This window comes from Entelurus aequoreus, linkage group LG07 (genome assembly GCF_033978785.1).
Source record: "Entelurus aequoreus isolate RoL-2023_Sb linkage group LG07, RoL_Eaeq_v1.1, whole genome shotgun sequence".
In the NCBI taxonomy this organism is placed as follows: Eukaryota; Metazoa; Chordata; class Actinopteri; order Syngnathiformes; family Syngnathidae; genus Entelurus; species Entelurus aequoreus.
This window is the reverse complement of record NC_084737.1, coordinates 26669414-26682393: the sequence shown is the minus strand read 5'-3', so window position 1 is coordinate 26682393 and position 12980 is coordinate 26669414. Positions and strand designations below refer to the sequence as shown.

Here is a 12980-nt window from a genome sequence, read left to right as displayed (position 1 = left end):
CTCCAAAAATGCTTCCAATGTTTCCCCATTCCAGTCATCCCTTTCACCCCACATTGTGCTATGTGCATTAAAGTCACTAAAGTCACAGTTACAGTATGAAAAGGGGTAGGATTAAATAAGCTAAACTTCTTCCTACTCCTTTTCGGACGTGCTGTAATGAAACAACTGGAAATATGTGATGAATTACATTGTATCGTATGCATGTTCGATATAAACTGAAACTGACCTGAACTGAACCATGTTGTGATATTACAAATAAAGAGGCTTTCTAAAAGGTAAAATAATAATAATAATATTAATAATGCCATTTGTCTGTTCATTTATTTTACCCACTAGGTGGCAGTGTCGTCATGTGTGACGACAAACCGGAAATAGAGAGAAAAAAATAATTCCGCGGCTGTCAAGTCAGTGCACAGCTACATTTTGTACAGTATGAGGAATTACTGTAAAAACTAGATTAAACACTTTTGCTGTATGTTTAAAAACATTTTACTAGCGAGATATTCTAGGTAACAGTGTTTTATCTTGACGGTCCATTGATGTTAGCTACTTGACCCTTCCGCATACAGTAGCTTGCGAGCTTCATGCTAGCCTAGCTGGTAAAATAGCCTTTGTGGTGACTCCGCTAACTTCATTTTGCAACTCATTCTCCTACTCGGAAAGAAAATGTTGTTTTTCAGAGACACATCGTGGATTTATCTTATTGCTTCCACGGTGATCGTGTTTTTGTTGGATGCTGCTGTTGTGGCGCAGGCAAAGGTAAGGGAGACACTTTGAGGTCCCATCACGGAAATAGAAATGACTAGAATTACCCATAAATGTATTTAAACCAATTACTTTTACACGGAACTCTGTTTTCTCCATTAACGTTATACTGTACCTACAATAATGTTCTTAGGGGTCATGGTCATCATGGTTGATCACTGCCTACCAACCTGAACAACCTACATCTCGCTGGCATTGCCCCTGCAGACGTGAGACGGGAAGTCGCCAGCCGAGTAGTTTATATAGCACTTTTCTCTAGTGACTCAAAGGGCTTTACATAGTGAAACCCAATATCTAAGTTACATTTAAACCAGTGTGGGTGGCACTGGGAGCAGGTGGGTAAAGTGTCTTGCCCAAGGACACAACGGCGGTGATTAGGATGGCGGAAGCTGGGATCGAACCTGGAACCCTCTAATTGCTGGCCCGGCCGCTCTACCAACCGATGAACGCCACCTCCTCCATGGACGTGAACCCTCAGCCCGACGTCTGAAGTCAAGGAGAAGCTTCCTCAGCAATGTACAGCCCCTAACAACATCTCAGGGAAGAAACCACACTCCAGTTATGGACACAAAGACTAGAGAAAGACCCCCCTTTTGAAGACCTGCCCCCCGGGTCGGAAACACCATGGTTTCAGTGGAAGACACTAAACCGCCTGAGAACAGGAACGGGGCGATCAAAAGCTGCTATTGTCAGATGGGGCTACAAAATCGGCCAAACCACCTGTGAATGCGGAGAAGAGGACCGTACGATGCAGCACTGCCTGGTCTGTCCTCTGCTACCCAACCAGTGGCCTTGTGGTTAGAGTGTCCGCCCTGAGATTGGTAGGTCGTGAGTTCAAACCCCGGCCGAGTCATACCAAAGACTATAAAAATGGGACCCATTACATCCATGCTTGGCACTCAGCATCAAGGGTTGGAATTGGGGGTTAAATTTACCTAAATGATTCCTGAGCGTGGCCACCACTGTTGCTCACTGCTCCCCTTACCTCCCAGGGGTCAGAACAAGGGGATGGGTCAAATGCAGAGAGTAATTTAACCACAACTAGTGTGTGTGTGACGATCAGTGGTACTTCATGCCTTCATGATGATTTGTATGTTGTTTGTATTTTATGTATGTGTACCTTGTTTTTACTGTTGTACCTTGTTTTTACTGTTGTACTTCGTTTTTACTGTTGTACCTTGTTTTTTACTGTTGTACCTCGTTTTTACTGTTGAACCTTGTTTTTAATGACTACTGCTGCAAACCAAATTGCCCCTCAGGGACATTAAAGATTTTCTAAGTGTACGTCTAAGTCTACTTTAACTTTTTTTTTAAAAAGATCTCGCAGAGTTCAACGACAATGCAAAAGACTGTGTAAATAAATGGGAAACTGTCATATAACCACATGCTTCAAAGACACGAAAAGAAGAAGAAGAATAACGTTCTTGTATTTTAAATTCTATTTGGTATACAAAGTTAAATACTCTGTGTGTGTATTGCTGTAGCGACTAAAGCAAAGCTGCATAGCAAATAATTGTTGTTGTGTGGTGGTGTCATAATACAATGACAGAACTTTGAAGACGTCCGCTGCAAGTGCATCTGCCCGCCTTACAGAAACTTCACTGGCCACATATACAACAGAAATGTCTCCCAGAAGGATTGGTAAGAACAATATGTTTGTTTTTGTTTTTTTCAACTTTCATTATCCATAAATTCTGTAATTTTTCCTAGCAACTGCCTCCATGTGGTGGACCCCATGCCCGTACCTGGCCATGATGTGGAAGCTTACTGCTTGCTGTGTGAGTGCAAGTACGAGGAGCGAAGCAGTAACACCATTAAGGTAGCACTTCTCGACTGGCCCTCAAATTACATGAATGTTAAATTTTCCGCCTTGAAGGTAAAATGGATTTTTACCCTGTATGGGTTGCAGGTGACGATCATCATCTACCTGTCTGTTGTGGGCGCACTGTTGCTCTACATGCTCTTTCTGCTTCTGGTTGAGCCTCTTATCCGCAAGCGTGACGTCTACACCCAGCCCCTGCACAACGAGGAGGACTCTGAGGTATGTAATATATGTGTGTAGGCACTGGCATCTTTCGCATTTGAGTCGATTCAGTACTGGTACTCAACAATGCCAGTTTTCGGTACTTTTGTTTGTGTTAGTTAGGGATGAGACGATAAATGGTAATAATGGCAACCGTGGTAAAACTCCCGAGGGTTAGTATTACCACCGTTTTAAATTAAAATTATCGAAAAACCGTGTTTGATAACTGCACTTTGAGAAACTGCTAACATGAAAACAAGAGACAATAACCTCCTTCCCCATTAAGAAACCACATATGGGAGTTTGCATGTTCTCCTCGTGACTGCGTGGGTTTCCTCCGGGTACTCCAAAAACATGCACCTAGTGACAGGTTGATAGGCAACACTAAATTGGCCCTAATGTTTGAATGTGAGTGTGAATGTTGTCTGTCTATCTGTGTTGGCCCTGTGATGAGGTGGCGACTTGTCCAGGGTTTACCCCGCCTTCCGCCTGAATGCAGCTGAAATAGGCTCCAGCACCCCCCGCAACCCCGAAAGGGACAAGCGGTAGAAAATGGATGGATGGATACCCAAATCTAAACGTATACAAACACATTGCTGTCCAAGCAACTAAGATATACAATTCTGTGCATTACACCTACAATCTGTGCTCTCAAAGCGATGATGGAGTATTACGAGCCGAAAGTGTCTTTATGGAGCGTTCATGGATCGCTAAAAGAGTATTAAATTAATTAAATTATAAATAAAAATAATAGGTTTTGTTACACACTTTTCATTCAAATTTATCTTTGAAGTTCCACTGTACAAACCCATTTTAAAACAATAATAGCTTAGCCATTAAAACACAAAATACTAGGATGAAACACGATCAGTGAAGCATAAAAAACACAAAACATTAAAAATAATGGTTTTCCATTTCCATTTATTTCTATTTATTGTATGTTTTTTTTGTAAATAACTTGCTCAAAATATTTCACTGGTGTACAAGTACTTTTTGAGCACATTTAACAATACTGCAATATCAATGATAGCCGTGATAATTTTGGTCAAGGTAAGTGTGATGTGAAATGTTCACATCGTTGCAGCCCTCGTGTGAACAACTGTTAATTTCTTTAACAATAACATTTCATTTTTTATATAACATTAAACAATGAGCTGATAATGATAACTGTGCTGTCCAGTTATTATATCTTGTTTTTTTTACACTTCTGGATCTAAATTGCAACTATTATATAGTAGACTTTAAATGCAGTTGCAATTCCAAGACGTTAGATTGCACTAGTGTATAGGTTACAGTGTGTTGCTTAGTCAGGAAGTAGTCTTTGCAATTAAGATGAATGTAGTCTTTTGTTGCACCCTAAAAGGTCTTTATACTGTAATCATTGTACTTATTACACAATTGCTGTTTGATTTGGACATGCAAATAGTTTTCATTACTAAATTTGAAGGTGCTGAAATTGCCATGTAAAATCGCCAATGCGAATCAGGAGCATTTATATGGCAAATCCAATGTAAATTAGTATCAGGCTAGCACATTTTAAAAAATTGGGGGCATTACTGTATGCTCGAGACCTTACTGTACATATGAGTAATTTCTATCAGACATACTTGCTTTGTTGGCAAGGAAAATTGCAAAATTGTATAGAAGAAGTCTGAGTCTGCTATGAGTACTGCTTGTTTGCTTGCTAAGTGTTTGAGACGGCTAAGTCTTCATCCGAAAGTGACGTCACGTGCAACAATGCTATTGAAATATGGCACCGTTTGCTTTTACGTGAATTGATACCCGGTAGCACTGATGGAATTCGGTTGGTACCTATAAAAGTACTGAACGAAGTTCCCATCCCAATATGTGTGTTTCTTCTAATTCCATTGACCACTTCTAAATATGACCTCTTGTTCTCTGATGCAGGAGATGCGTCCACGGGTGGACAACAGCCAGGCCAGAGGAAACACTGTGCTGGAGCGGGTTGAGGGGGCACAGCAGCGTTGGAAGAAGCAGGTCCAGGAACAGCGTAAGACCGTTTTTGACCGCCATAAGATGTTGAGTTAAACTGTTGCTGAAACAGGGCTGGAGGATATACAGTACTGCATCTTCTCGACTTCATTAGCGCAACAACTTTGGTCTCTAGCTGCACTTTCCTTATTGCTTTACACACCTAGAATTACAACGCAGTGCATTGCAGTATTTAGTAGTAGTAGTGCGATGATGATTATGCTTTTCTCGTCTGCTTTTTTGATGGCTCAGGTGTATAAATAGTATATTGGTCATTTCCCTACTGGGGCACACAATTTTTGGATTGAAACACTTTTAATACATAGGTGTCAAACTCAAGGCCGATGTGGCCCACGAAAGCCTGGAAATAATTTGCGTCAAACGTAATTCATCTTTCTTTTTGAAAGAAAAAACACATGCAAATACAGTTCTTAACTAGATGTAATAAGCTATTTCAAACGTTTTTTGGTCATTTAAACCCTGAAGGGGCAATTGTGTAATAATATCAGGAAGTGGCCGTCTGAGGGCCTTTATAACTACACTGTGGCACTCGATGAAAATGAGTTTGACGCCCTTGTCTTAAAATATCAGCTGCGTGGGATTGTGCACACTCCAATGCTAAATGTAATTATCATTTTAGCAGTTTGCAGTGCAACAGACATGGAATGATGTTGTTGAATGTTATTGAATACTTAAAGTTTCAACCTCCTTGCAGCACTTTTGTTTTTAGCTATTTGAGAATGTGTTAAATTATTTTGTGGTAAGAATTTGCCTCTGTACGGATAAACTTTGTATTTGTAAATGTTTGCTGTTGCCAAACTCCAATAGTTTATTCATGATATACTGTTTCCGTAGTCCACTCAATGTATATTTATTATTTCAAAGAAATGTAAGGAGATGTTAAGATAGTCTTAATGAGTGTTTGTTTATTTCTTTTCTCTTTTTTTTCTTTTGGTACTTAGATGAATTTGGACTGTTGAACTTTAGTAAAACTGCATATAAATTCACTGTCTTGTATTTAAACAAACCTGATGGTCTTCACTTGAGTGCAACATTCCCTTGGAAATTTATAGTTCAGCACTTTAGTGAATCTCTTCCCAAAATATTTGTGAAGTGCAACATTTCTGAGCAATGTTCAAGGCTATAAAAGACATTGAAAATATAATTAATCAAAACAAAGACATCTACAATAGTATTTATGGATTTTTTTGTTATTGTTGTTGTGTTATGTTTTTTTTATTATTTCACTGGAACTGTGCATGTCTGTACATTTATCTTGATGCAAAATAAGACAAAAAATGTGTAACTGCAAATTGTTGGTCTCTACTTTTTTCCAATTTAATGTTACTATAAGCACTAGAGGGCGACAAAGTACATGACACGACATGCTGCTCTATTATCCAATAATTGCAATCATGTAACATAAATGCTGCTTCTTTAAAATGCTTTTATGTTGACTCAAGCTTCTACTTTTATTATGTTTCACTCGTAAATTTAGCAACTCTAATACCATTGCCTGATCTTTGTATCATGGTTTTATATTTTTTGGGGGTCAAAGTAAGAGATTTCTGTGCACTTGTATTACATGAAGGTACAACTAATTTGGACAGTCCGAAACAGTCTACCTGAAAACTTTTTAGAAAGAAAGGAAGAAGGTTTGGGATTCTGCGCCAAGACATCTTTTTGACGGTACAGAGAAAATGCTTTGAGTCTGAAAGCCAGGATCTGTTTTGAGGGCCCGGGCAGGTTGGAAGTGAAGTCTGCCCGTCCAGGATAGTCTTACCCTCTCCTGCATGCCCTGCCCCAACACCCCCTTGATTTCATCTCCGCCCTTCTTCCACATTCAACCCCCCAAACCTTTTCTACCAACCCCAAGCATGGCTTGCCATTGGTTCACAATCTAAAATTAAACTAGAGCAGGGCCATCTGCATTTCTAGTCACTTGGCCTGCATAGGTTTTCCTGTCCGAGGTCCTCAGGCAGGAGGAGAGGCCCGAGGCTCTGCTGGAGGGATACGGAGGAGCGCATTTTAAGAAGTAGCAGGTAACCTGGAGGCCTTCACATTGAGGAGTATCACTCAGACCCAGGTTGGAATTTTACAGTCCAAGGACACTGTTCTCCAGGATTAAAAGCTGTTTGAGGATTGAGGATGGCGGCCAACTACGAGGCGACCAAGCCGGTCATCATGAATGAAGAGGAACTGAAGAGGAAGCAGCGGGAGAAGCTGAAGAAACTGCAGGCCACAGGGGGCAACCCAAGACCTGCCCGGTCCCTCTTCTGTCTTACTCTAAGAAACCCCTTCCGTAAAGCCTGCATCAATATTGTGGAGTGGAAGTATCCTTTCTAATGTCATTATTATATTTATTTAGCTACATAGCTAGACAATGGGTACGGTGCTGAAGCTATTCTGCAACGTAAAGGTGTGATCAAGATGAGCTTTATGCAGAAACGATGTGAATGTGCTGGCCACATCTCACCAAATCTGTGTTAAGTTGGGCTCTGAAGTGCAAAGACTTTTGTTATTTGTCTGGCAGCTTGTGTCAAAGTCAGATTGTCACCCCTCTAGATTTACTTGGCATGGGACAACAATGAATGGAATGCCTTTTTTGATTTGTGTTTAATGTGGAAATAGTGTCTAAAAGCATCCACTGAGGCGGGGGGAGCGACAACCGGCTGCTGAATGATCTTAAGAACCCTGCGGGGATTTTCCTGCTTTTATTTTAACCACATGCCCATTCCTGTCTTATACTTGTTTTCCATCCAAAGCAAACTGACTTCTATTACTTTGAGCCAACAGATTTAGTGTTTAAATACATAGACTGTACACAATAATCACCCTTGTGGTGGTGAACATTGTAAATCTCTCCTCTGCCTGTTTAGTGACATTCGTGCGGAACCAAGTCATGGGCCGTTTTTATTGCAGTTGTATAATCACATTATTCTCTCACTCTCTAGTGTCATGTGTATGAGCGACATTACATATCTTTCAACTAGTATTTGCTTCAAAGAGTGGTAGTGGATACAAACAATAATTCAACAAAACAAAAGTCTAACTAAGCTCATTTGAGCACATGTGTGTTTAGCTGCTTTGGTCATATTCCTGGTGGTTGCAGCTGTCCCGCTGCATCACAGAAAGACATGATGCTGACCTGGCAGGGGAATTCTCTGACTGGACCACCCCTATGGGCGGGATCGAGGAAGCATGGCCGAGAATATTACATGTGATGCAGCACATTGACGTGCTGTTTAAAGAGATGATGTTCCGGCTGGACGTACAAGCACGGAACACTTTATAGCGGTGCTTCCCAAACTTTTTCCACCAAGTAACACCTCAGAAAAAAACATGGCTCTCCAAGTACCAACATAAGGACCAACATTAAAATACAGTAGTGTAGTAGTGTTCATGAGATTAATCCATAATAAAATTCCCTTCAAGAAAAAAGTAACTTTTTAATTAAAAATAAGCCTTATACCCAAAACTGCATTACTCGTTTAAAAAACAACCCAAAAATGGTTCATAATTTTGAAAACTCGGAAATTACCCTTATTTCCCCCAAAATGGATTGCTATTCATAAAAATAACTCCAAAATGTAACCCAACACTAGCAACTCATAAATTGGGTTATCAAAATAACCCAGTATTTATTAGTGTGTATTTAGAACTATTTAGAATGATGGCAACATTCCAAAAAAGTGCAGTTTCCTTTTTAAAGTCTCAGTCAAACTTCATAGCAAGGCCAAGCTGAATTTTTGGAGGTAATTGACCATAAGCAAATTGCTTACTAGTAATAGGCTAGAAAATCTATATGAAACAAGTCACACTTCAAACTAAAGCTTCTGAGGAGGGGTTTGGGGATCTGTAATTATGGGCCTGCTGCAATGCAAGCAGCCCATATTATTGTTGCTCATACTTCAAACTTTATTCTTCATCTTATTATAGTTCCAAGACATTTCTCTTACCGCCACTATGAGACGAAACGGCCTACGTACCCCCACATATAGTATACCGTCAGAAAGGTCTCGGGCGGAAATCTAAATTGGGAACATTTCGTGTTACCATGGCAACGCTATTCACGATCAAACTAATGTTCAATACGAGACGAACCGGCCAACGAACCCCCACAAATGTTGTACCGTTGGAAAGGTCTCGTTCGTGCCGATGGCCGTATTTTAAATTGGGAACATTTCAAGTTACCATGGCGACGCTATTCACGAATAAACAAAAACATGGGCCAATTGAATGGGAACGCACTTTTATAATGGCGAATATTTCCAGCACACCTGCGAGATTACATCTTCTTGTAGCTCAGCCATTCTTTCACATTGCTCGGTGCTTAACGTCTAATTTTGTTCACACACTTGTCTACTTTAACCCTGGCTAAAAAGTTTTAACGTCTAATGTTTGGTTTTGGCTGGATGGCCATCGAAGTAAGTACGGCGGTTTCCGGCGACCCCCGGCCAGAGGTCTAGGGCACAGATAGCAGGCCCATCAAAATTTCCGCGGGAATTTTTTAGTTATTTATCCACCACTCATTAAGCTGAAATCAACACAAACACATGTGGTGTTCAAGGGCGCTATTTAACATTACTGTAACATGTCTAACACAGACATGTCATCAAGTGACATAGTGGGACGCAGCTAGCAAATAATAATTGTTGTTATTTCCTTTGGGAAAATGTACAATTCCTGTCATCTCTGTGCAATAATCCTGAGCTTCCTCATCCAGAACCTTTGAGATCATCATTTTATTGACCATCTTTGCAAATTGTGTAGCCCTGGCAGTGTTCCTACCCATGCCTGAAGAGGACAGTAATAACACCAATCTAAACTTGGTAAGTAAGAGTGATGCGTCATTCGGGAATCGACTGTGAGTGAATCATGTCCTGAATTGAAGGATGAGTGCAGTTGGGAAGTATTTTATTCAGGCTTCTCTGGCTTCTCGTACTGAAAGACATCCAATGCACTCGGGATTAGTTTCGAAAGCATGTTCTGTGTATTTTACTGCTACTCTTAACTGACCTAGTTATTGTAAGCCAAGTACAACCCAGGCCTTTAAATCAATTATTACTACAGCTTTTAATCTTATTGTTTTTCAAAACAACAAATAGTAACAACATATCTCATCCATTATTGTTTATATTCCACGCCTGTTCAATAAGCTCCAGCACATTGTTTGCCTCCGAGGATGTTTCTTGTTTGTGTCCAACGGATTCTATTTCCACCTCACACTGTGTGTGTGTGTGTGTGTGTGTGTGTGTGTGTGTGTGTGTGTGTGTGTGTGTGTGTGTGTGTGTGTGTGTGTGTGTGTGTGTGTGTGTGTGTGTGTGTGTGTGTGTGTGTGTGTGTGTGTGTGTGTGTGTGTGTGTGTGTGTGTACACTGCAGTTAGTTCCTGCTCATGTGTGCATGCTGCAAATATCGAATGTTGACGATAGTGTTCTGCTATTGATGAGGCTCAGCACAACAGACTGTTAGGTCCCATGGATGCCAGTTGGCGGCTAAGCACAAATGTCAACACATGGCACTGGTCGCTTTTCCACTTTTCCAAATGGGTATCACAATATACATGGATGATGTGATATTAGTCTTGGTTTTAGAACGGATTGACCTAGTTGGCAAAAGTCATCTTGTTACACGTCTGCCTCCCTCCAAAGGCTCATTACTCCGAGGTGAGCGATGTAACAGGAGATTGCTCTATTCACCCTGTGGTTGCTTTTAATCTGCACACTCAAACACCAAATTTACTCAGGAGAAATATAAAGTAGGAATAGAAACACAGTATTATTGATCTTATCCTATTATTATTATATATTTTCTGCAAGGATTGCGTCTGAAGATTTCAGTTGCTCCAGTGAAAGTAAGCATTCACATTATATATGTGTGTGTGTATGCATACATATATATATATATATATATATATATATATATATATATATATATATATATATATATATATATATATATATATATATATATATATATATGTGTGTGTGTGTACTGTACATATACAGTATATATATATATATATATATATATATATTTATTATTTTATTTTTTTTATATATATATATATGTAGTAATAGTAGGAGTATCAACCAGAATATGTTATAAAAGAATATACATTTTATTTCAGCCAGCCACAAAAAATTCTCCCCATATTCCTCAACTGATGTACTAGAATGTATTTAAGGGCAAATATCACAGATTACATTACAACAGTGTTTTTCAATCACTGTGCCGTGAAATACAGTATGGTGTGTCGTGGGAGATTCTGCAATTTCACCGAGCTGGGTTAAAGGTATTTTTTGCAAGCCAGTAATTATAATCCGCAAATAATGTTGAGTGTCTGTGCTGTCTAGAGCTCGGCAGAGTAACCGTGTAATACTCTTCCATACCAGTAAGTGGCAGCAGGTAGCTAATTGCTTTGTAGATTTCGGGAACGACGACGATGGTTTGTCATGATCCCAATAAGCAGACGACAGCGGGAGGCAGTGTGCAGGTATAGCAAAAATAAACAAAAGGTGAGTGCCGCTAAGAAAAGGCATTGAAGCTTAGGGAAGGCTATGCAGAACGAAACTAAAACTGAACTGGCTACAAAGTAAACAAAAACAGAATGCTGGACGACAGCAAAGATTTGCAGCATGTGGAGCAGAGACGGCGTCCACAAAGTACATCCGTAAATGACATGACAATCAACAATGTCCCCACAACTGAAACATTCTTGATTGCTAAAACAAAGTAGATGCGGGAAATATCGCTCAAAGAAAGGCATGAAACTGCTACAGGAAAATACCAAAAAAAGAGAAACAGCCACCAAAATAGGAGCGCAAGACAGGAACTCAAACATTACACACAGGAAAACACCAACAAACTCAAAATAAGTCACGGCGTGATGTGACAGGTCATGACAGTACACCTACTTTGAGACAAGAGCTATATTGATGCATGGTTGGTTATGGTTTGAAATCATATCCAACAATTGCGAGAACGACTTTTTACTGTCAATATCAACTGCTGAGTTTAATTTTTTTAATGTTTTCTGCTGGTGGTGTGCCTCTGGATTTTTTTCAATAAAAAAAGTGTGCCTTAGCTCAAAAGAGGTTGAAAAACTCTGCATTACAAAACATATTTGACTAACTGGCTACCATCTCATGTTTGATTTATATTTAGTAGGCAACAGTTTGTGTAGCAGACTACAGTCTGACCGAATACTAAACTAACATATTAACGTAATCTCTACAATGTGTAATTTGATAAAAACCTGTTTATATTTTGTAATTGAACATTTTGAAATATACCAATTTACTGTGCATTTATGTTTTTGTGCAGGAGAGTTTGGAGTACGTATTCTTGATAATCTTTACCTTGGAGTGCTTTCTGAAGATCGTGGCATACGGCTTTGTCTTCCATGAAGGTGCATATTTACGGAACTGCTGGAACATATTGGATTTTGTCATCGTCTTCATGGGGTAAGATGAACTATACGTCATGAGGAACCAAACCAGTTTGATAGCAGAGCACTTATGGCTGCTTTTCCTCTTGTAGTTTGGTCACCTTTGCCTTGGACACCATCAATCAGATATCAGGTGTTCCACTGGAGAAAGGAGGAGGTTTTGACATGAAGGCGCTGAGAGCCTTTAGGGTGCTGCGGCCCTTACGTCTTGTCTCTGGAGTCCCCAGTAAGAGCCTGTTCTTTAATCAATCAATACATGTTTATTTGTATAGCCCTAAATCACAAGTGTCTCAAAGTGCTGCACAAGCCACAACGACATCCGCGGTACAGAGCCCACATAAGGGCAAGGAAAAACTCACCCCAGTGGGACGTCGATGTGAATGACTATGAGAAACCTTGGAGAGGACCGCATATGTGGCTAACCCCCCCCCCCCCACCCCCCCCCCCCGACCCCCTAGGGGAGACCGAAAGCAATGGATGTCAAGTGGGTCTGACATAATATTGTGAAAGTCCAGTCCTTAGTGGATCTAACATAATAGTGAGAGTCCAGTCCATAGTGGGGCCAGCAGGAAACCATCCCGAGCGGAGACGGGTCAGCAGCGCAGAGATGTCCCCAACCGATGCACAGGCGAGCGGTCCACCCCGGGTCCCGACTCTGGACAGTCAGCACTTCATCCATGGCCACCGGACCTGTGTGTCCCCCCCCCCTCCACAAGGGAGAGGGGGCGGAGGAGAAAAGAAAAGAAACG

The 12980-nt window shown here is 40.5% G+C and overlaps 2 protein-coding genes across 2 annotated transcripts in view; both read left to right on the top strand.

Moving 5' to 3' along the window:
* Positions 1–321: 321 nt before the first annotated feature.
* tmem9 (transmembrane protein 9) lies at positions 322–6093 on the top strand. Its single transcript, XM_062053072.1, has 5 exons — positions 322–759; positions 2315–2406; positions 2476–2584; positions 2675–2806; positions 4697–6093. Exons 1-5 carry the CDS (start codon positions 667–669, stop codon positions 4835–4837), a joined length of 567 nt encoding a protein of 188 aa, XP_061909056.1. The 5' UTR covers positions 322–666; the 3' UTR covers positions 4838–6093.
* A 685-nt stretch (positions 6094–6778) lies between these two features.
* The window catches only part of LOC133653605 (dihydropyridine-sensitive L-type skeletal muscle calcium channel subunit alpha-1-like), a 55476-nt gene continuing 49274 nt past the window's right edge, over positions 6779–12980 (top strand). The window contains exons 1-4 of the mRNA XM_062053071.1: positions 6779–7113; positions 9507–9612; positions 12108–12247; positions 12324–12457. Of these exons, the coding sequence (XP_061909055.1) occupies positions 6929–7113; positions 9507–9612; positions 12108–12247; positions 12324–12457 (565 nt within the window). The 5' untranslated portion in view covers positions 6779–6928. The remainder of the gene's footprint in view (positions 7114–9506; positions 9613–12107; positions 12248–12323; positions 12458–12980) is intronic.

Coding starts and splice junctions, on each gene's coding strand:
- tmem9 (XM_062053072.1), top strand. CDS start 667: ATGTTGTTTTTCAGAGACACATCGTGGATTTATCTTATTGCTTCCACG. Junction 2,407..2,475: donor AATGTCTCCCAGAAGGATTG/GTAAGAACAATA, acceptor AATTTTTCCTAG/CAACTGCCTCCATGTGGTGG. Junction 2,585..2,674: donor GAAGCAGTAACACCATTAAG/GTAGCACTTCTC, acceptor TATGGGTTGCAG/GTGACGATCATCATCTACCT.